Source organism: Colletotrichum gloeosporioides (assembly GCF_011800055.1).
Source record: "Colletotrichum gloeosporioides strain Lc1 chromosome Unknown consensus_1, whole genome shotgun sequence".
In the NCBI taxonomy this organism is placed as follows: Eukaryota; Fungi; Ascomycota; class Sordariomycetes; order Glomerellales; family Glomerellaceae; genus Colletotrichum; species Colletotrichum gloeosporioides.
Window position 1 is genome coordinate 146,813 of NW_025544646.1, and position 20,273 is coordinate 167,085.

General features: G+C 47.4%; 6 protein-coding genes across 6 annotated transcripts; 3 read left to right on the plus strand and 3 right to left on the minus strand.

Moving 5' to 3' along the window:
• Positions 1–1,573: 1,573 nt before the first annotated feature.
• Positions 1,574–1,976, minus strand: GCG54_00009823 (uncharacterized protein; the record flags this gene model as incomplete). The annotated part of the gene is made up of 4 exons (XM_045409761.1): positions 1,574–1,616; positions 1,673–1,704; positions 1,762–1,821; positions 1,902–1,976. 4 exons carry the CDS (start codon positions 1,974–1,976, stop codon positions 1,574–1,576), a joined length of 210 nt encoding a protein of 69 aa, XP_045271298.1.
• A 3,541-nt stretch (positions 1,977–5,517) lies between these two features.
• On the plus strand, positions 5,518–7,217 carry GCG54_00009824 (uncharacterized protein; the record flags this gene model as incomplete). Its single annotated transcript, XM_045409762.1, has 5 exons — positions 5,518–5,689; positions 5,752–5,979; positions 6,043–6,126; positions 6,178–6,799; positions 6,857–7,217. The coding sequence occupies 5 exons, from the start codon at positions 5,518–5,520 to the stop codon at positions 7,215–7,217; spliced, it is 1,467 nt and encodes a 488-aa protein (XP_045271299.1).
• A 289-nt stretch (positions 7,218–7,506) lies between these two features.
• On the minus strand, positions 7,507–8,294 carry GCG54_00009825 (uncharacterized protein; the record flags this gene model as incomplete). The annotated part of the gene is made up of 2 exons (XM_045409763.1): positions 7,507–8,005; positions 8,062–8,294. 2 exons carry the CDS (start codon positions 8,292–8,294, stop codon positions 7,507–7,509), a joined length of 732 nt encoding a protein of 243 aa, XP_045271300.1.
• A 1,261-nt stretch (positions 8,295–9,555) lies between these two features.
• GCG54_00009826 (uncharacterized protein) lies at positions 9,556–10,695 on the minus strand (the record flags this gene model as incomplete). Its single annotated transcript, XM_045409764.1, has 1 exon — positions 9,556–10,695. One exon carries the CDS (start codon positions 10,693–10,695, stop codon positions 9,556–9,558), a length of 1,140 nt encoding a protein of 379 aa, XP_045271301.1.
• Positions 10,696–14,676: 3,981 nt separating this feature from the next.
• On the plus strand, positions 14,677–16,334 carry GCG54_00009827 (Eburicol 14-alpha-demethylase; the record flags this gene model as incomplete). The annotated part of the gene is made up of 3 exons (XM_045409765.1): positions 14,677–14,898; positions 14,959–15,393; positions 15,450–16,334. The coding sequence occupies 3 exons, from the start codon at positions 14,677–14,679 to the stop codon at positions 16,332–16,334; spliced, it is 1,542 nt and encodes a 513-aa protein (XP_045271302.1).
• Positions 16,335–18,957: 2,623 nt separating this feature from the next.
• On the plus strand, positions 18,958–19,878 carry GCG54_00009828 (uncharacterized protein; the record flags this gene model as incomplete). The annotated part of the gene is made up of 1 exon (XM_045409766.1): positions 18,958–19,878. The coding sequence occupies one exon, from the start codon at positions 18,958–18,960 to the stop codon at positions 19,876–19,878; it is 921 nt and encodes a 306-aa protein (XP_045271303.1).
• Positions 19,879–20,273: the final 395 nt, after the last annotated feature.

Consider the following 20,273-nt stretch of genomic DNA (forward strand, 5'->3'; position numbering starts at 1 on the left):
TTCAGAGACTCCTCGGCGAGATTCAATAAACATACATCATTTATTCCCGTGATATTTAACCATCGTGGACGTTCTGCGTGCCCCCCTGGAGATGTCCATTGACTGTCACGGAGTATATACGGCCTGAGACTTCCGAAATCCAGATCATCAACACATTGTACGACTGATTCGTCAATGGCTTTGCAGCGGCGCCACGAAGTATTATCCTGGGGAGCAAACCTTGCTTTTTCGACTCGTTCCCTCCTCACTTGCCGTCCGAGCCAAGGGGCCAATACACCTTTATCGGGCCTACATTTGAAGGGGTCACTCCAAAATCCGGCTCTTTTCCCGGTTGTCTCAGCCACGTCAACGGTCCGCATCCCGGGTCTCGGGTACTTGGTTCAGCCTCCATACACCGATTCTGAGTGCACCACCGTAGCTAGGGCTGTGAATCGAGTTCCGGTGGCTGCAAAATCTCCACAGCCGTTTGAAGAACGTCTGCTTACGATCAATTCCTTTGCCAAGAGGGCGCTTGCTGCTGTCGAGCGACATTCCCTCGCCGATAAGACATGACTTGGGCTGATGCTGTCTCGGCCGTTTAACAAGATAGCATTGCCAGACATGAGGCCCTTCGCAATTTTATCAACCGATCTGTGACATATAACTTCGTGCTCGCAACGCAACTCGACAAGCCATTCTATTTCAAGTCTCCTTGTCATCAGTTTCCCTTTCGTGGGCCATCATCCCATCCGACATTTTCTTTCAGTATTCTTACAATGAGATCAACCATCGTCTTCTTCGCAGCCTTCGCGGCGTTCGCTATTGCGGCTCCAGCTGGAAACAAAGTACCAAGGCAAGCCGGCGAAAGCACCAGCGAGCCAGATGTCTGCGAAGGCGACTCGGGAGCTGCGTTCTGCACGTTGGGCAGCCCACTTTGCTGCCGTACCGATGTGGACGGCCTCACCACCATGGACTGTGCTCCTCGTAAGCTCGCCACTCACTTCATCATCATACAATTGCGCCATAGACTAATTCGCCGAGTCTAGCTAACTCGAATCTCACAACTGTGCCTGACACGTCTTCTCTGACCGCTCTCAACACGGCTTGCCTCATTCATGGTTCACGTCGGCCAAGATGCTGCACACTCAATGTGGTATGAATTATCATTTAATTGTCCGTCTCACGAATGTGTACTGACTGTGGCAATAACCAGGCTGGCCAGGCTATCTTTTGCGAGGACTTTACTTCACCGGCGTGAATAAACGTTCAATATTGAGACCACCCGAGAGTGTATCGATGTGGGAAAACAGCTTTTCCGATGTTGTTTTCCTCAGAAGTAGTTGCAATCATTTTTACCGGAGGCTGAAAGCAAAAATAATGTATCATATTATTAGGGCGCTTGGATACATAGATGTGTTGTTAGGCCGAAAATCATACTAGTAACGGAGAATCGAATATGTGCACTTCTGCATGCAATTGTTCCTACCAACTTTCGTGTACCCACCACTTTCTGCAGCCATCCAATGGCGTTATCCATGAGATATCAGGCAAAGCCTCTTGTATGGCAATTTCTCGGTCTCTGTATCTCCTCCGTTTAGGTGCTTGCGCAGACACAGTCGTAGTCCTTGTTGGCCTTTCTGCTCAATATTCAGTACTCCATGCGACATATAAAACTGCCTTGTGATTGACTTACGGGATGCAAACGGGGTAGTTGCTGCTAGGGCACTATGTGAAGACTCGTAAGAATGGATCTATACGCTGGAAGGTTCATGAGCTGCTTACACGCTCGCCACACCACATCTCACATCCCCCTGCCTGGTTGTCGTCACATCCTCCCGACAACTGTTATTGAATGTTGTGGTTAGTTGCCTGATGATTTCCGCTGGATTGATGTTCAGCGTGAGTACAGGGAAAAGGCTAACCTGGTCGTTTGAGGGTGTTCCGCACTTGATGAAAGCAGCCGCGGCGCCGGCAAAGATGAGAATGGTGAACTTCATTGTGAGCAGTATCTGTAAAAGTGGCAGTGATGGATGATTTGTTGCAGGAGTGAATAGTTAAATCTCGTTTCGTTGAGAAGCTGCAAAGCCGTCCTTTATAACAAACACGTACCTCGCCAGATGCTCGGACTTAGAGTAAGGGGAACCGGGTGCGTGAGTAAGATGAATCCACGGTAATATCGACAAACGAATTGAGCGTTCAGTAAATTGATGTCCAATTTCAAAAGTAGGCCGATCCGTGTGTTGGAGCCGATCCTGTCAAGACTCAACTACACGAGTATCCTCCACATCCCTGCTCATTGGATGCGCGCCAGGGTGGTTAATGGGATACATTTACAAGTCATGACTCTTAGGCCATGGACATGGGTATAGATCATGCTGTTCTCTTTGTGTGGTTGAACGTATGGTCGAAGTCGCGGCTTAAACTTTGGCCAATGTCCGTACGTCAGCCATTCGGTGTGGATCTAGTTGGTGTTTCTCGGCCGACGCGGAAGTCCATGGGCGGCATTGTTCTAAAAGAAGTTCCTCCATTACAGTTGAGATTTTGGATTCAAACCTTTTTGGGGAATTAGCCAAGCGGCATAGTGCGAGGGTGGTTGGATACCGAAAGCCCTGGCAAAACGTCTTCGGAAACTTACGTTCCTACGCGGCAGCATACGACGGTATCGAATGGGTTCACCGGTACTGGACACAAGATCCAATTCCTGGATTGGTCTACCACAATTCATGGATTCGACTGTCGTCTACCAAGGAGTCCTATATCAGAGTTTGCACTGACTGGGGCAGCCCTATTCACGCTGATTAGACGGCCTGAAAGTTCACCGCTGCTACTGCAGGGGTATGTGGGGAATCGCTTGACAAAGTGCTTGAGAATATGACCGAGAGCCTCGGAAACCTCGCTGAGTCCGAAGTGAGCACGATGGCCTCGGACTCGAGCCTCGCTAGCACTAGCACATAGCTGATAAATTGCACCGTCGGCCATGTGAGAAGAATTAACTTTAACCCGGATTTGCCGGGATTTGGTATGCTTGATACCTACAAGCGGCAAGCCTTAGAATACCAAACGATTTGCGTTGCGAAGGCTTCTGGCCCATGAAGTGCTATCATTAACTCGATAGTTTGGCAGGTCGCCCAAAGTTCAAACGTACTCTGTCGAAACGTGCTGGGACAATTGTCACTAATGCGTGTTCCGTGGTAGCATCTCAATCCGTCGCAAATGTCAATTGCACGCATATGCTGTAAGATATTACTGGGGTCAAGTCACCTCCTACGCAGTACCTAACATAGAGCTGGAAGACAGTAAGAGCCTATGGGGCGGACTCTGAAACTACTCTCAGAAATGTCATGGCCATATTGAGACTAGCATGGGTTGCAATCTGCAGACGGAAACCATCGACGTCGTGGTTATGGTCTCGTCAGTCAACTAGCTCGTTTGGTTTTAAATCGTCTCGTCGCCATCATTCACAAATTATCTTCCCAGAGTGGTTGGAAGGGTGTGTTAACTCCTAAAACTCTGGTTTCCGCTAAGAGCGGCCGGGTGCTGTGTTAAATCTTCGACGGTGTGTTTTCTGCCAGCCTGTCCTCTCCTGCAGAAGGACAGCATGGCTTGCAGCTACACCATAATTTCTGGAAAGCTTCTTTCCATACCTTACCCTTGATAAGTTTTCTGTCAAAACGAAATGATTCCATATTCTCGCGCTCGGAGAGGCTGGTCGTATATCTTTGCCACCGTCAATCCAGGATGCCATTCGGTCAGAATCTGTCCATTTGGAGATACATACAGTGTACTGGTCTCTAGAGGTCATCGAGCGACGTAGCAAAACATTTGGGAGCAACAGAAATGAAATGAGCCGGTACATGTGAGTGTGGTTGACGTCGCATGTATACAGACACGGGTGGACAACCGTCTGGGACAAATATTGCACGACGAAGTTTAACCGCCGGGTGCATCAAATAATGATGATTGATTAATTATCTAAGTAATAGAATGATCGCCAAACATGGCGCACATTCATCCATTGGTACGGTGGGAATACGGCGTTTCATGCCTGCCTCCTTCCTTCATTGACATTCTTCCTTCAGAGACGTCGTGAACTCACGTCCTGTAACGTTGAAATGGGTCGCGCTATCAAACAAAATAGAGTCTTCGCGCCGAACTTTTCTATCGTGAGCGGATACCAACGAGAGTATCTATGTGCTCTCCATACATGAGTAGTGGTGGCGTGCTGGGCGAGTTGATAAGGTCGTTGCGTGGAGGGCCTGCGTCGTAGCTGTGAAATCAGGGACTTTGTCCTGGCAATCTCCATGTCCAGTCGTCGCCATCTGGTGTTAGTACACCGTAAGCTTGCAGAATGGAGCTTGGCAGAAGATGGATGATCACTGGCGGCGTCAGAGAATATCATATGGTGTCATCTATCTCAAGACTTTAAGCACCTGTGATCGGGCGCGGAAGTTCCCAATCTTTGTTGCGATCTCATTCAGAAGCCATGGATGTTTTGCCCGGAGTCCGCGATGATGCAAGAAACCGGGTGTGATTACAGATACTTTCCATCCTACCATCGCAGTCCATGAGCATTCCATGTGTGAATGGGTTGCTGTTGGTTTTAAATGATCCGCAATGTCCCAAGTTCAGCCGCGACTTTTGCGGCGTTCTTGGGATGAGGTTTAACAAAGTAAACCGCTCCATGAGCTTTTCAAAGCAAAGACCCTTCAATCTCGGCGACGAGTTCCGTTATGTGGGTACTCGGCTCGGCTGTAGCCAAGGAGCATGAGGTACCGTAGCGGAGCCGGACGCTGCCTATGGGGCCGGACAAGACCGGCCGGAGGATCACGTTCACATACTCCATACTGAGGACTCCTGCTGTCGGGCTGCCATATTTGGACATCAATGATGTTAAAATAAACTCAGAGAGCACCTCCCGCGCTTCCTTTTTTATCATCACAGGCCGCTATGACAGCTTGAATCTTCCTCCCGACATATGCGGACTAGTCCCGGCAAAAGAAGAGCTGTGGGGTCCGCCATCCGCTTTGTTGATGTCGCCATCGCACCCTTGTAAGCACGTCGTGATGTCGGCCCCAAGCCGACCCCATCAATTCCACGTTTTTTTAAGCGTTTTCCACCCAAAGCCCGCCGGTCACCCACGCCGCCGGCCCAACACCGCGGTCTCCTTCAGGGATGGAAGACACTGGCCAGGCGCGCCGCCCAGGATTGTCTCATATCGATTTCCAATAACGTCACGCAAACCAAACCTTTCAGAGGCATCCCGAAGCGCTGGCGACCAATCCCGCACCGAGCCGGTATCTAATGGGGAGCGGGGCCCGATGCGGAGAAAAAATTAGATGGGGTGCTACAGCGCGGACGTTGGCCGTCCAAACCCTTGGTTTCGGGGACTCATGAGTGAAAATTGAGTGCATGCCGGAAAATCATTTGGGTGTTGTAGGGTGGAATAAATAAGAGTTATCCGGGCCACTTTCATGTGCCCCCGTTTCCCGCACCTGCATGAACTCATCCGCTGCGTCGGGACGAAGGAGCTGAATCGCCATGTCGACCGATCTTGCGAAGCAGCCTGAGGAGGGCGATCACGAGGTTCAGGATGTTCAGCCTACGAAACCCATGTCGCGGTTCACCCGTTGGTACCGCAGCCCGTTATTCAACGTCATCCTCGTTGGTCTGATCTCGTTCACTCAGCCCGGTATCTGGAACGCTCTAAATAGTAGGTGGACGCTTCAAATTTGGGTATGTTGGGTATGATCATCCACTGACGATACTATCTAGGCACTGGCGCTGGAGGTCAACAAGAGCCATACCTGGTCAACGGCTCCAATGCGCTCACATTCGGCATTATGGTGTTTGGCTGCTCTATCTTTGCCATCCTAGCCAACAAGATTGGCCTCAAGAATGTTCTAATCATCGGTACTCTTGGCTACGCGCCTTACTCGGCATCAATGTATGTCAACAACCGTTACGGTGTTGAGTGGTTCGTCTTAGTTGGAGGTGCAACCTGTGGGTTTTTCACTATATACTCCCCTAACTATATAAATAGCTAACAGTCGCTTTATAATTAAGGTGGCGTGGGAGCCTCAGCTTTATGGGCGGCAGAAGGTGCAATGGCGCTTGGATACGCCGATATCAAGGATCGAGGGAAATTCAGTGAGTATTTGTTGTTTCGAAGATGTGATATAGCTGCTGACTGTCATATAGCCGGCATCTGGCTTGGTCTCCGTGAGCTGGGGCAGCTCATCGGCGCGTCGATCCAACTCTCACTGAACTCCAAGAACGGCCAGCGGGGAAAGGTCGGATACTCGACCTACCTTGTCCTGATTGCGCTCCAGTGTCTTGGATTTCCCCTCGCCTTGCTCGTATCACCCCCGGAAAAGGTCATCCACCGCGATGGACGACGGGTTGCCGACCCAGCCCAGAAGAAGGCAGTCATGGGAGAGTTCCGCAAGTGGTGGGGCTTGATGAAGAAGAAGGAATTCTTCCTTCTCATCCCTATTCTCATTGGTTTCAACTGGAACAGCACCTACCAGGGCATCTATCTCACCAAGTACTTCTCCGTTCGCGCCAGAACTCTCGGTGCTTTGACTTCTGGCATTGCTGCGTCGGCTGCAAACATATTCTGGGGATGGTTCTACGACCTCAAGTGCTTCAGCCGTCCTCAGCTTGCCAAGATCACCTGGGCGATCTTCTCTGTCATCATGCTGGCGCTCTTTGCCTGGCAGACGGCCAATGAAAAGTTGTACGAGGACACCGTCCCAAAGGTGACCTTGGACTGGGCTTCGCCTGGCTTCGGACGCGGCTTCGCTGTCAACGTTCTCTTCCGGTAAGTCTCGATTGTTCTCTGGATGCTTGGGGAAATACATGCTAACCAAGATACTAGCTTCATGAACGAGTCTCACTACATGTTTGTCTATTGGATCATGGGCACCTTCTTCGATGACATTGAGACGTTGACTCTTGGCGTTGGTCTCGTCAGATCGTTCGAGTCCATTGGCTCGTGCTTGGCGTTTGGAATTGGCGCGGTCAAGGTTTCTCCCATGGTCAACTTGGTTGTTGCCTTCGTCATGTTCGTTATCTGCGTTCCAGCGACCTCCTGGGCGGTCTTCCTGGTGCCTGAGCGCCCCGTGGACCACAGAAAGATCGACTCTGACAACTCGTCCGTCGATTCGCCCGGTAAAACCGTCGATCCAGTGGTAGTGTCTACTGCGGCAGCTGCCGCAGACGGACCTCGCAATGTGTAGTCGTACAGAGTCATGGTCGACTTTGTTTCCTCTTTTCCATTAATCTAGCTCAGTTTTGAATACCTAGAAACTTATATTTCTGTCAGTCTGATTTATCACTGATTACATCGTATCTCGACCATCACGAGCTCGCTACGTCGCTAGTGTCTCAGACTGAAGTCAATTCTGGAGTCTCTAACCCCCATTGTGATCCATAGTAATGAATAAGTTCGCCTGAGTAGAACATCATGAATATTGGCCGAGAATAAAATGCCGTCCCTCATCCCTCGTTGCTGAGCCCATATGGCTCTCAAATAGAAGCCTCCAACAGATTCCTCAAAAAGTTCTCATCCTTGAATGGCACATTGGCCGAGCCGAAATTGGTGTTGTTGAGCGCAGTTTGCATTGGTGCCGGCATGGCATCCCAGTCGAGAACAGGATACTTGGTGCCGGTGGTATCGGTGAACTGAAGCTCGTGGTTCATCAAGTCCTGAGTGAAGTATTCCACCTTGACGCTGTCGCCATCTCTCTGGGGGTTGTTGGACAGCTTGAAATCGCCGTGGCCAGAAGCTGCACCGCCGACGATAGCAGGGCTGGAGAGGTTTGCGTTGTTCAGCCAGACGACAATGCTCTCCCAGTCGTGCCTGTGGGATCCGACAGGCACTCCGTCGTTGGGCATGTCTTTGGGGAAGTACCAAGCGTACATGATGGCAAACTTGCCATTGAGCGTCGTTCCTCTGGCGTACGTCTGTCCCTTCGAAGTATCCTTACAACCTCCGGTGGAGCTGCCCGTCGGCTTCAGCCCGCCGCTGTCATTGATGTTAGTCCGGTATATTAACTATGCCAAGCTAGGTATGAAACCGACCTCGTGTCACCTGCGTCATTGACAGCGGTATAAGGCTGGCATCCGTGGGCAATGTGCAGAGTTGGGTTGAATCTCTCAATCGCCTTGCCAGCGGGATTGTCTTGGACTTTCTGAGCGCTGGGACTGAGCTCGTCGTGACCGACTTCCCCGCGACGGCCCAGATTGCTTCTCGCAGGCGCACTGAAAGCACCACTGGCCAGGGCGAAGATCGTGAAGAGAACGTCGGATCGCATCGTGGATGGTTCGAACAATGACTCGCTAAACTTTGTGTTAGCAGAGTCCTAGTGCGATCCTCAGGTCAAAGCATCATATGTGTACTTACTAAAAATGAGTGGACGAAAAGAAGCGAAGTCTCGATCACTAAGAAGACCTGCTTCCTTCAAATCGATGAAAGATGGCGAATGAAAGTGAAAATTGAAGAGAGAGTGAAAGCTAGTGAAGATAAGGCTGCGAGTGTTGGGTTGAAGCCGGGAAGAGCCTGTCTTTTAAAACTTGTCTGCAACATCACAGCCGGTGTTCATCCTTGCGTTGATCACTGCAGAATAGAAGCCTGTCAATGTCATCAGATGACACTTCGAGTTAAGCCTTACGGATTTCGGAAACTACTCGGGTCCGGAAGCAGGGGTTTGGGGAATCCAGATGGAGCCAGCGTGCCATCAAGGGGGCACTCAATCTGGTGATTGATCCTGCAGATAATCATCCAGCTCGTCGATAACAGGCTTAAACTTGGAAACCTCCTGAGGCTGAATTTAGCTATCTCCCCCAGATCCACTCATAGCCACGTTTCCGCACTGGTTATTCGCTCGCTTGAGCGGTTCGCCTCTGAAAGTTTGCGTGCTGCAGAACCGAGCCGAGGAATTTCATCTAATCGAAAATGCGAGGGGTGGGCCCGTGAGCTCGACTGAGTCAGTCCAGGGTCACAACCAACGTTTTCCGAGACTGACAAGCCTGATTCTAAATCCCATTTTGGTCTACCTTGCTGGGTTTTGGCCCGCAAGCTATTTATTCATAACGAGTGCATAGGCAAGTGCTCAATTGGGAGCACAAAGTGATCCGAGTTGTCCGCGCCAAGGGGGCCTAACCCGCTGAATAAGCGTCGTTTTCGCGTGGCTTTCATCAAGATAACGTGGAAAATCACCCTCTGTGCGCAACCGGGGAATCATCGGCTCTCAAATCATGGCTATAAATAATGACAAGCTGGGGCTGGGGCGGAAAAGTCGGAGTCAGACCCCAGAAGCTGCTTCATAGATAAATGCTTTGAGTCCTCCATATTACCAAGCACCGTTGATAGAGCATTGCATATGGCAACAACAAGGTCAATACGAGAATCTCTTGTTTCTTCGGCCATGTGTATGGAATAGCGAGCAATTCTGGATTCCTCATGAACACCAGACGTGTGCAAGTTCGTGAGTAGGACATCTACGTATTGGCAAGCATCGCGTCGAACAATCTGGGCACGACTCAGTGACCTATTCCGCCACACCAACCGCCGAGTCAAGCAACCTCTCCGAATCCGAGCTGCTTTTCATACACCGCAGCCCCCATTCCAATCGGCTGGATCAGCGTATAGCTCCCAGACTTGTTAAACTCTTGAACTCCATTGAGCAAGTAGAGTGGGGTCATATTCCCGTCTTCACTGAAGTACAGCTTCGGTCTCTCTCGCCTGTAGTAATCGAGCTTCTCTCCGTCAGTAAACTCGACAGTGGTGTTGTATGCCAGAGTGTTGTTGTTGTAAGTCCACGGGCCTTCCCATTTCCGTGCAAAGGCATGCGCGCCAACATGCGGCCCTTTTCTTCCCTCAGCGATGTCGATCATGTGATGCACGAGGATGTGCCAATGCCCGCGCTTGTCTCTCCAGAGGAACGGATCCTCGCTTCGCTCCGTGTTGCGGGGCTCCACTACCAATTCATGCGGAGCAGAAAAGTTATCCGCATGGTAGATGTTATTCTTTTCGACTGCCAGCAAGATTTCTTTTGTGGGATTCTTCGGCGACCACAGGGGCCAAGGAGCTGGATTTGTGACATTAATAACTTGTGGTATCGGCTCTGTCCACTCTTTCAAGTCTGGTGAACTCGAGACTGAAATAGTATTGTTCCACTTTTGTGACCGACAGACATCGCCGACTTCATAATCCTTTCCGATGAAGTAAATCAAATACTTCTCGTCTGCTGGACTCCAAATCGTCGTTGGGTTATGATGGAAAGTCCCGAACAGCGTTTGCGCGTATTTGTATGGACCTCGAGGGCCGGTGCGGGATTCGGCTCTGATTACTGTGCTGAAAGGTCTCCAACCCGAGAGTCCACAGCCGTGCGACATCTGGGACGTGACTAGGTGGAACAGACTCTTGTCGAAGCGGTCATGAATGATGTGTCCGCCCCATGAAGAGTTGCCTGCGCCTTCCTTGTAGAAGTCTGCGCCAGTTGCATTCGTGTGGTTGTAACCCGTCCATCGCTCCACAGGCTGCAGGTCCAATTCACTGCAATCGGCTGACCGCCACCCTGGGTCGCAGGTGCATGAGCCTCCCCAGGAACAAATTCCATTCAAACTGCAGTCGTCATCGGTTTTGCAACCCGTTGCATGGGAGAGCAGGGTGAGGAAGGACAAAGCACAGAAATGAAGCTGAGAGAACCTCATCGCTCATAGCGTACAGTAGCTGCCGGCGTCTAAGGTATCAATGCGTTTGTACGGGGTTTGATCTGGTGCAAAGCGAGGGTGAGAAGAGCTGTTTCAATATCATCTCGCCATGAGATTTCCCGAAATTCGCCGCCTCTGAGATGATCTCCATCGGAGGAATTGGAGTCCTCGAATCTGAGTTCATTTACTCCGCGCGACCCCACGAAAAGATCCCCGCCAACCCAGCCGTTTACTGCATCTCTACCCCGCACTTTGAACAATATTTGACGGCTTCAAGTTGTCAAAGGCGTCCTTCCAAGGAATCAGGAACACCTTATTGCTTTTTTGGAATATACGGGTTGTCAACTTTTTGATTAGATTGAGCTCATGTCGTAAGAGGATTACGTTGGTCGGACAGAGCATCGACGATGCCAAAGCAAGCAAAAGCATGTTAGGGCCCAGCAACGTCGATAGCTGAATGTAGTGACAAGAACCCAATGATGAGAGCTTAGTGACAGCACAAGGAGTGACGAGAACCGAGTTTTGAATACCAGCCCTCCTGAGCCCAGCCAACTATCCCATTAAGGGCGGAAAATGGCTTAACCAGGGCTTCGAAGTAGCTGTAGGGGTAGTTGACTAATTGTATAATTTGACTTATAACTGACTTTAAATGAGGTATATTACTAATAGGGGTAGCTATACCTTTCTACTATACAAAAAATCTAGTAAGTAATGCTAATATTTAGGCGTTCTTATTATACTATTTTGTTTAGTAGTTGCTTATATAGTAGAGGGGTTAGTCGCACTTAATATAGCCCTAGTGCGTATAATACTATTCTTAGCTACTATTTCTATTAACCTACCTTAATATAGTCCTTCTAAAACGCTTTATATATACTTAGTAATGTTATTCTTTCTCATATTATCTATAGTTATATAGGATTATCTCTATAACTTAGATACCTCTAGAGTAACGCTTTCTAATAGCTATAGATCTGAATTTAGCTATAAGTTATTTATAGAGCTTTTATTAGAAGGTTATAGAGGGCTTTTTATATTTAGGGTTTAAGGCTTTATAGAGTAAGTAGGTATTAATAAGTATAACCCCTATAAGTATAAAATAGTTAGTAGATATAATGCTAGAAGTGCCCTATAGACCTTTACTAACTTAATAGGTAATTAAAAGCTATAGGCTACTAGCTATTATGATAGTAATATTATTTAGTAATATTAGTATAATTAGCCTTATATTAGTTACTAATATTAATATTATTTATACTATAGTTATAGTTATTAATAATCTTTAGCATTAGTAGGTGCTAATAAGGCATTATAGCTAGCTTATAACCCTTTTTAGATAACTATAAACTCTGAGAGTCCCCTATATTAATAAGTATAGGAGGGATCTTAAAGGGGATATATACTATTCTTATTGAAGTTAATATAGTATTAGGTTATTTATATACCTATAGAGTAGTAATTTCCCTGCTATTAAATATACTACTAATCAGAAGTATAACTATATTATCTTTAAATATAAACTAGTAGATAAGGCTATTTAGCGTTAAGTAGGTAAAAAGCTAGCCTTATAGTATAAAGTTGCTCTTTTTATTACTAGCTTATAGCTACCTAAGTGGCTTAATAATCCTAGAATTTAGTTAGGTAGTATTAGTAGTAATAATAAGTAGCTATAGTTAATATAGGTGTTAAATAAGGTTAATAGTAGTAAATAAGTTGTTAGTGAAAATATAGTAGTAGGTAGTAATACCCTCTAGTTAGGGGAAGGTAGGCATAAGTAGGTGTTATATAAGGGTGATAATAACAGCTTAAGTAGGCGCTAACTGCTTAGGTATATAAGGCTTCTAGGGTACTAGCTTATTAGTAAGGTGTGTGAAGCCTTATATTACCTCTACTATAACTTAAACTAGTAGGGGGTATAGAGGTAGGATATTAACGCTAAAGGGTTTTTTTTTAGTAGTAATAATCTTAGAGGTTAATATAAGATTAGTATATATATAAGGGATTTAAGCTAGGAAGTAGCCTTACTAAGTAGCTACTTATAGCTTAAACCTAACTTTAATAGGCTTTTTTAGTATCTTAATAATATTATAAGAGTATCCCTAGAAGTATACTATACACTTATTGATAGTAATAATAGAGCTAGGGTTTTAGAGTAAGAAAGATACTTATTAGATCTTATCTAACTATAGCTAAATCTTATTTTAGATACTAATAGGGGGTATAGGTATATTAGGGTCCTATAGGCGAAAGTTATAATAGAGACTAATGAAATAGTCCTTTAAGATATAGTTAGTGAGATTATAGCGTAGTATTTATAGTGTTATTAATTAGTAATAATCTTACTAAGTAGTAAGGTATATTAATAAGTAGATTAAGTAGGTAAAAAAGATATAAACCTTAATAGGGCTAGTAATAAATAACTTATTAAGGTATAATACCTTCCTCTTAGGCCTTTAGTGAGGGCTATTAGTACTAACTTAATACTAGAGGTACTACTAATTAGTCTATTTTACTTAGTTAGTAATAAGGTTATTAGGTATAAAGTATAGGAAAATATTAAGGGCTAACTTACTATTAAGGTGTATAGGGATTATAGTATAGTTAGTAGGGTGTAACTTACGAAAAGAGGGGTAATAATATGCCTTTAGTATGCTGCTATTAAGTTATACCTTTAGCTACTACTATAGTGTTAATTTAAGGCTAAAGTTATTCTTATATAATAGTACTAACCCTAGGGGGGGCTATAAGGCTAGCTATGAGGCTAGCTGTAATAGAGGCTATAATGCTAGCGTTAACTGTAAAAAATCCTAATCTAAGCAAAAATTAGCTATAGAAATAATAGAAATACTAAAAAAAAGCGCTTATTATTATCTTTATTATTAGAAACCTCTTCTATAAGGTTTAGTTTATTATTAGAGGCCTTATTATTATCGTTATAGCTAGGTAGAGGAGGTAGGTTAAGGAGGGTATTATTTAGAGTAGGTAGAAGAAGAAAGCTAAAGTAGTTAAGGTTAGGTTATAAAGAAGAACCTATTATGGTTAATTAATATGCTAGTTAAAATCTAGTATGTCTAATTAGCTAGAAAGTTATTAAGTAGGGCTAAAAAGACTAATATAGTTAATTAAGGAGATTATAGCCTAAGCTATGAAATACTTCTTTTTTACCTCTATAGTTAATTAAAAATTTAACTATAATTAGTAAATAAAAAAAAAGGATAGAAAAATAATTACTATGTTAATTTATATAGGAATCTTGCTTTTTTTTTATTAGATAATTTGTAGCTAATTATTGCGAGAGTTTTAAAGATTTCTAGAATCACTCTAACCCCCTATAAGTGGCTAAAAGTCACGAAAAAAAGTACGCTTAAGCCATTTTCCGCCCTTAATGGGATAAGAGTAATCAGTAGTGTCTGACCCAAGATTCGGGTCACGTGAAAGTGATGCTGACCATTCCCTTGATCTTACAGGCCCGCCCATCAGGGGTTTCGAGGCAAGTGGCGTCACTTTCAATCAAGGCTGCAACTTGCCAGGGGTGAAGTTTTGACAGTTACAGAGGATCACGGCGCCGATGGTCCAATCCAAATGTCGCTTAAGCACACCGCAGCTTCCCGTTAGAATGGGGAAGCTTCCCAGAAGAGTCTTGGACTGCGAAGTCCAATTCCAGAATCGTTCCACGGTCTGGAGGCGTCATCGGTGTTGGTCCAGCCCAACAGGGGCCAAAGTGGTACGTACCCAACACGAATACGAGACGAAGACCACAATGGGTTCACCAACACCGTAGCAGACCAGAAGCAATCAAACAATAAGTCAAAGTAGTACGATAGAGATCTATGTCGCATTTTTGCAGCCATGACATGAGAAGAAGACTTAAAGGCGTTCCGTCCCCCGACCGTTCTCGCGTTTGCTCTCCTTCTAACCAGCCCCTGCTCCCCCTGCAAATCCCTCCCTAGTCACCGCCGCCACTCTCGAGCCCAAGCCAAAATGATGGAAGGCATAGAACTTCCGAGGCCGTCGACCATGAGCCCTCTAGTGGTATATGGCCTTGCTGGACTGGCAGTATCCATCATCATCAGTATTTGTCGTCAGCTCTTCTTCCAGAACAAATCATTACCACCAACCGTCTTCCATTGGATACCCTACGTTGGAAATGCAGTGTCGTACGGCATGGACCCTGTGGCTTTCTTCGAGAAATACCGCGCCAAGGTACGTTTCTCGATGGAGAACACGGGTGGCGTTGATTCCCATTAGCTAACCCTGGTGAAGTATGGTGATGTCTTCACATTTACCCTCTTCGGCAGGAAAATCACATGCTTCCTTGGGATCGAGGGCAACGACTTCATCCTCAACGGCAAGCTCCAAGACATCAGCGCCGAGGAGATCTATGGCCCGCTCACCACTCCGGTATTCGGAAGCGACGTCGTCTACGATTGCCCAAACTCGAAGCTCATGGAACAGAAGAAGTTTGTCAAATTCGGGCTGACACAAAAAGCACTCGAGTCACATGTGCCCTTGATTGAAAAGGAGGTTTTGGACTACATCAAGACTGCGCCCGCATTCAAGGGTCCATCTGGGGTTGTCGATATTTCTGGTGCCATCTCTGAGATTACCCTTCTCACGGCGGCGCGCTCCCTGCAGGGGAAAGAGGTACGACAGAAGCTGTCTGCTGAATTTGCCAAGCTGTACCACGACCTTGATATGGTAAGAATCACACATCCTTAAAAGACAGTCCCTTTCTAACAGCAGTCTCCTTTCAGGGCTTCACTCCGGTCAACTTCCTATTCCCTTGGTTGCCTCTACCCCGAAACCGCCGCCGAGACGCTGCCCACGAGAAGATGCGAGCGATATATGAGGACATTATCCAGAGACGTCGCAAGAACGGTGATACTGAAGACGATATGATCACGAACTTTATGAACTCGAGCTACAAGAACGGCACTCCGGTTCCCGACAAGGAGATCGCGCACATGATGATTACCCTTCTCATGGGAGGTCAGCATTCTTCGTCCTCGGCAGCCGGTTGGATCATGCTTCGTCTCGCGGCACACCCCAAGATCGCCGAAGAACTCTACGAGGAGCAGGTACAGAACCTTGCTCAAGGCAAGAAGGAAAACTTGAGTCCACTTCAGTATTCGGACCTGGACAAGCTCCCCCTTCTGCACAATGTTGTCAAGGAAACCCTCCGTCTTCACGGCTCCATTCACTCCATCCTTCGCAAAGTCAAGAATCCCCTTGCCATCCCCGGCACCCCGTACGTCGTCGGCACCGACCAAGTGCTCCTGGCCTCACCAATGGTAACAGCAACGAGCAACGAGTTCTTCACGGATGCCAAGAGCTGGAACCCCCATCGTTGGGACGATCATCAAGAAGTCGAACATGCCGGCGACGCCGTTGACTACGGGTACGGTCTCGTCAACAAGGGCACCAGAAGCCCTTACATCCCCTTCGGAGCTGGAAGGCATCGCTGCATTGGCGAGAAGTTTGCGTATCTCAACTTGGGTGTCATTGTTGGTACACTCATCCGCAACTTCAAACTGTCAACCATGGATGGCAAAGAAGGCGTTGTGCCCCCTACGGATAACACCTCTATGTTCGCGCGCCCTCCTCAACCATCACCCATCAGGTGGACCCGACGCGATTGAAAGGAAACAATCTGATGGCGACATGAACCGTGCATTTCCTTCTCCTTTAGACAGCGATAAAACAAATAGAAGTAATTGTAATTCCATTGGCCAAACGAAGATGTCACAAGGCGCTCTGAGTGACATTTTGAGATCGTGGGGTGATGGTTCATTTGCATGGGTATCAAGAATGGCACTGTTAAAATTGCATCTCCCCCGAAATCATGTCATCGTACTCCCCTATCCGTCATTGCTGCTACTGATCGCGCAGCATTTCAGCGCACTGTAGAGGCCACAACCCACAGCGAAGGCTAAGGGTCCCCGGGGCGCAACGGTGATCCGCCAGGTCGGTGGAGAGTTTCCAGCGAACTGGGACCATTGAGTGCACATAAGATGGGAGGTGCCGAGGGAATCTGATGAACATCGAACCATTCAAGTTCAGGGGCGAGACCCTGCAGCTCCACTCTGCAGCTGAACAAGCAACTGGACCGGGGATCTGATCGTGCGGAGATTCAAATTGAGGTGGCCAGATCCGACAGCATCATGCGTCTCCAGCTCTGGGAACCAAACATGCGGTAAAGATCAATGTTGAGCGCTTGCCCACAGAGTCCAACGCGTCGCATGTGAGCGCGTCTCCCATATCAAAAGGATACGAATACGGACACGGACTGTGGATCCTGAGCCGGGTGGAGCGCCGGTTTTGTGGATCATGATCCTACGGGCGACAAGCGGGAGCAATTGTGCTTAGATTCGCTGCGGAAAGATCTTTTGTATTCAGTCGATTGGTCGGGAGAATACGATTGGCGAAGAAGGGCAAAAGTATTTCCTTCCCTTGTCGTAAGCACTAATGATTTTGGGCGAACGCCGTAGCAAATGCATCACATCACATGGTCTAAGCCACCTGGGGACACAAAGTGACAAACTCTTGATTCTGTCCGGCCGGGAATGAACCCTGACGCTAGAATACCAAAACGACGCGGTGCAGTCTTTTGATAATTTGCAGAACCCTCTCGACTCAAAGTGGAAATCACTTCCGTGGCCGATATGGATTCTCCGCGGACTGGCACGGCCAGTGATTTCAAGCTTGCACCCGAGCTTCGATATGAGCACTCTGCTGAGGAGAACGCCGTCATTCACCTGCACCAGCTATGTAGCCCTTGCGCCAAGTTTACCACCACAAGTCCCCTCCTCCGGACTCTCGCGCGGCGGGGCCGTATCAGGATCCTTGCCTCCGAGATTGCCCATGTTGGAACGCCTTTTGAAATGAAAGTTGGTTACTCTAGCGGTTGCCATTTATGTGCACTTTTGTGGAACCGCGTTGCAGCGCACTTGTTGGATCCGACAAGGTCAGCAAGATCCATGGATTACAGCAATCCAGTAGCAGTGATACTCGAGGCCCGCGATGATGAGAAGGAGTATGCTATTGAGGTTCAAAAGGGAACGGACTGGAAAAGGAAAGCTTGGTGGACAGTGGTCCCCCTGCCTTACTTGTTAGTCACCCAAATTTTGACCCGTTCGCTTTCGTTCCTGACCAGCTGTAGGTCGGACAAGGGCTACATCAAGTTGAAGACTACAGCCTTACGCAGCGAAATAGCCAGTTACTTATACATTCATCGACGTACGAGTGAGTATATGGTCTAAGTGTCGGGACTCGAATGGTCAGTCGCTGACGAAGTCCTTAGGTCCAGAATTGAACAGTGACTCCCTTCGCCATAGCTCAGTTTCGCTCTCTTCGCGCAACAACGTCAATTTTGAAGTGATCAAGAAGTGGCAACTGGGTTGTACTGAGCACCATTCTGCTTGTCGCCAATTTCCGAGCGTTGTTTCTCCGACAAATCAGGCACCCTCAAGGTTACTAAACGTCAGTGGAGACAACGTGCGTCTTGAATGTGATGTCGGAGCCATGACACCTGGTCTAGAATACACAACTCTCAGTCACATGTGGGGACCCGATCCTTCTTTATGTCCACAGCTGCTGGCTTCGACTATCGATTCGTTCATGCTTAGTATTTCCATGCATGATCTACCTAAGAAATATGTTGACGCCATTCAAATCACACGGGCATTAGGGTTTCAATTCATTTGGATAGACTCTCTCTGCATCATCCAAGACTCAAAAGAAGACTGGCAAAAAGAGGCCGTCAAGATGGCAGCAGTGTATGGGCGATCTAGTTGCAATATTTCCTACACCTTCCCCCCTGCGTCGGAGTCATCAAACAATCATCTGCGAGATCCCAGGACACATTTGCCCTGTCACACTCCTATGCCTTGTAAGTCTGGGTTGAGAACATCCAAAGCACCCGAAGATCTAGTGATACAGCATACGCCTGGGTACATACGACCTGCTTGGCTCCCTACGCACTACAAGTCAGTGTGGCCACTACTTTCGAGAGGATGGGTCTTCCAAGAACGACTTCTTTGTCCCCGGACGGTGTACTACGGCCAGGATCGACTCATTTGGGAGTGCTGCAATGGGATTGAAGACGAATTTTATGGGCCCCTGGCTACACTTTCTGGGTCGAAAGTGCATTTCTATCGCATAATCACCCGCCTGACCGATTTCTTGCGGGGCGGTCGGGAGCTCCAACGTCAAACTGGCAGTTCGGAAGCCACCATTGGTGAAACAGATACCACCACCGGCGAAATGCAGTGGGCTTTCCTGATTCGAGATTATCGTGCAGGGAACCTCACCAAAGAGACAGACCGCGGGATCGCTTTTGCCGGCATCGCTCGCGCGATTCAAGCCAAGGCTAACGTCACATACCTGGCTGGTCTCTGGAAGGAGTTTCTTGAGTATGACCTGCTATGGTCTGTGAGCCCTGTCCCGGTCAACGTCACGGACTATGAACGGGTTAGAAAGGAGTCAGAGCCAGCGCCAAGTTGGTCCTGGTTCTCTATCCCAACATACAAAACGGCTCTCGGAAACGATATTCTTGATTTTCCATTCCGAACAACGATGCAAACATACCGACATTTCTCGATATACAACGCGAAGACAGTCTCATATTATCATCCCGACAGCTTGGCGAATCCCGACTTAATACTGTACAAATTTGTTGGCATGACCCTGACAATCAGAGCAAAGCGAATTCCTTGCACGCTCGAGTGGAGAGACGCTCTGAAGCTACTGTATGTGCTGCCTTTGGGGGATTACAAGTGGACGTTGGGCATGAAGAATGTCTGGCTGAAAGCAAGTCAACAATGGATTCGGTCCAAATGCCTTAAATATGCACACGATGACCCTCTTCTTACGGAAGAAGACCAGCTCCCTCAAGATGCCTGCATGATACTGACTGTGGAACAAGCATTCTGCACGGATCATTCTGCCACAGAACATGCATATAGCCTGGGGCAACAGCAAAGAGGGGATATTCCAGGCTCTTGGAATCTTACTTATCAGTACGCAGGTATTGTGGTCGTACCAGTAGACTCAAAGGATGCTCAAGAATTGGTACGTTGGCGACGTATCGGTGTTTTCATCTTCAGTGACGACATTGAAGAGGATGGCTTCACGACACCATTCGACGACTATGGGGCTGCGGAAGAAGATCTTGTCTTGATCTAAGTTCTCAGTCTTGCAATTGTTCCAGGGGCCTTGCTAGATTCTTTTTATATTGAACAATAATTATCTATTATGACTGCATATTATACATGGCATTGAGGCTATCTAATTACTTCTTGAGCATGAAAACTGGCCAGTTTACTAGGTCTTCGGGAATTTTTGCTGACATGTTTGGTTGACCAAGCGTACATGTACCTAGACACAATAGCTTGGGAGGTCCAAACACCAGTCCAAGACATTTGCCCATGATATTCACGAGTCACAACATCTCACATTGGCTAGGAGGTCTTATTGCTGTTGTTTCAAATCATGCCTGGGCCCCGGCATTTTATTTGTAAATCTTACAGGAACGACTGTGTACGAGTGCATGAGGTACGAACCATGCAAACATGAAGAAG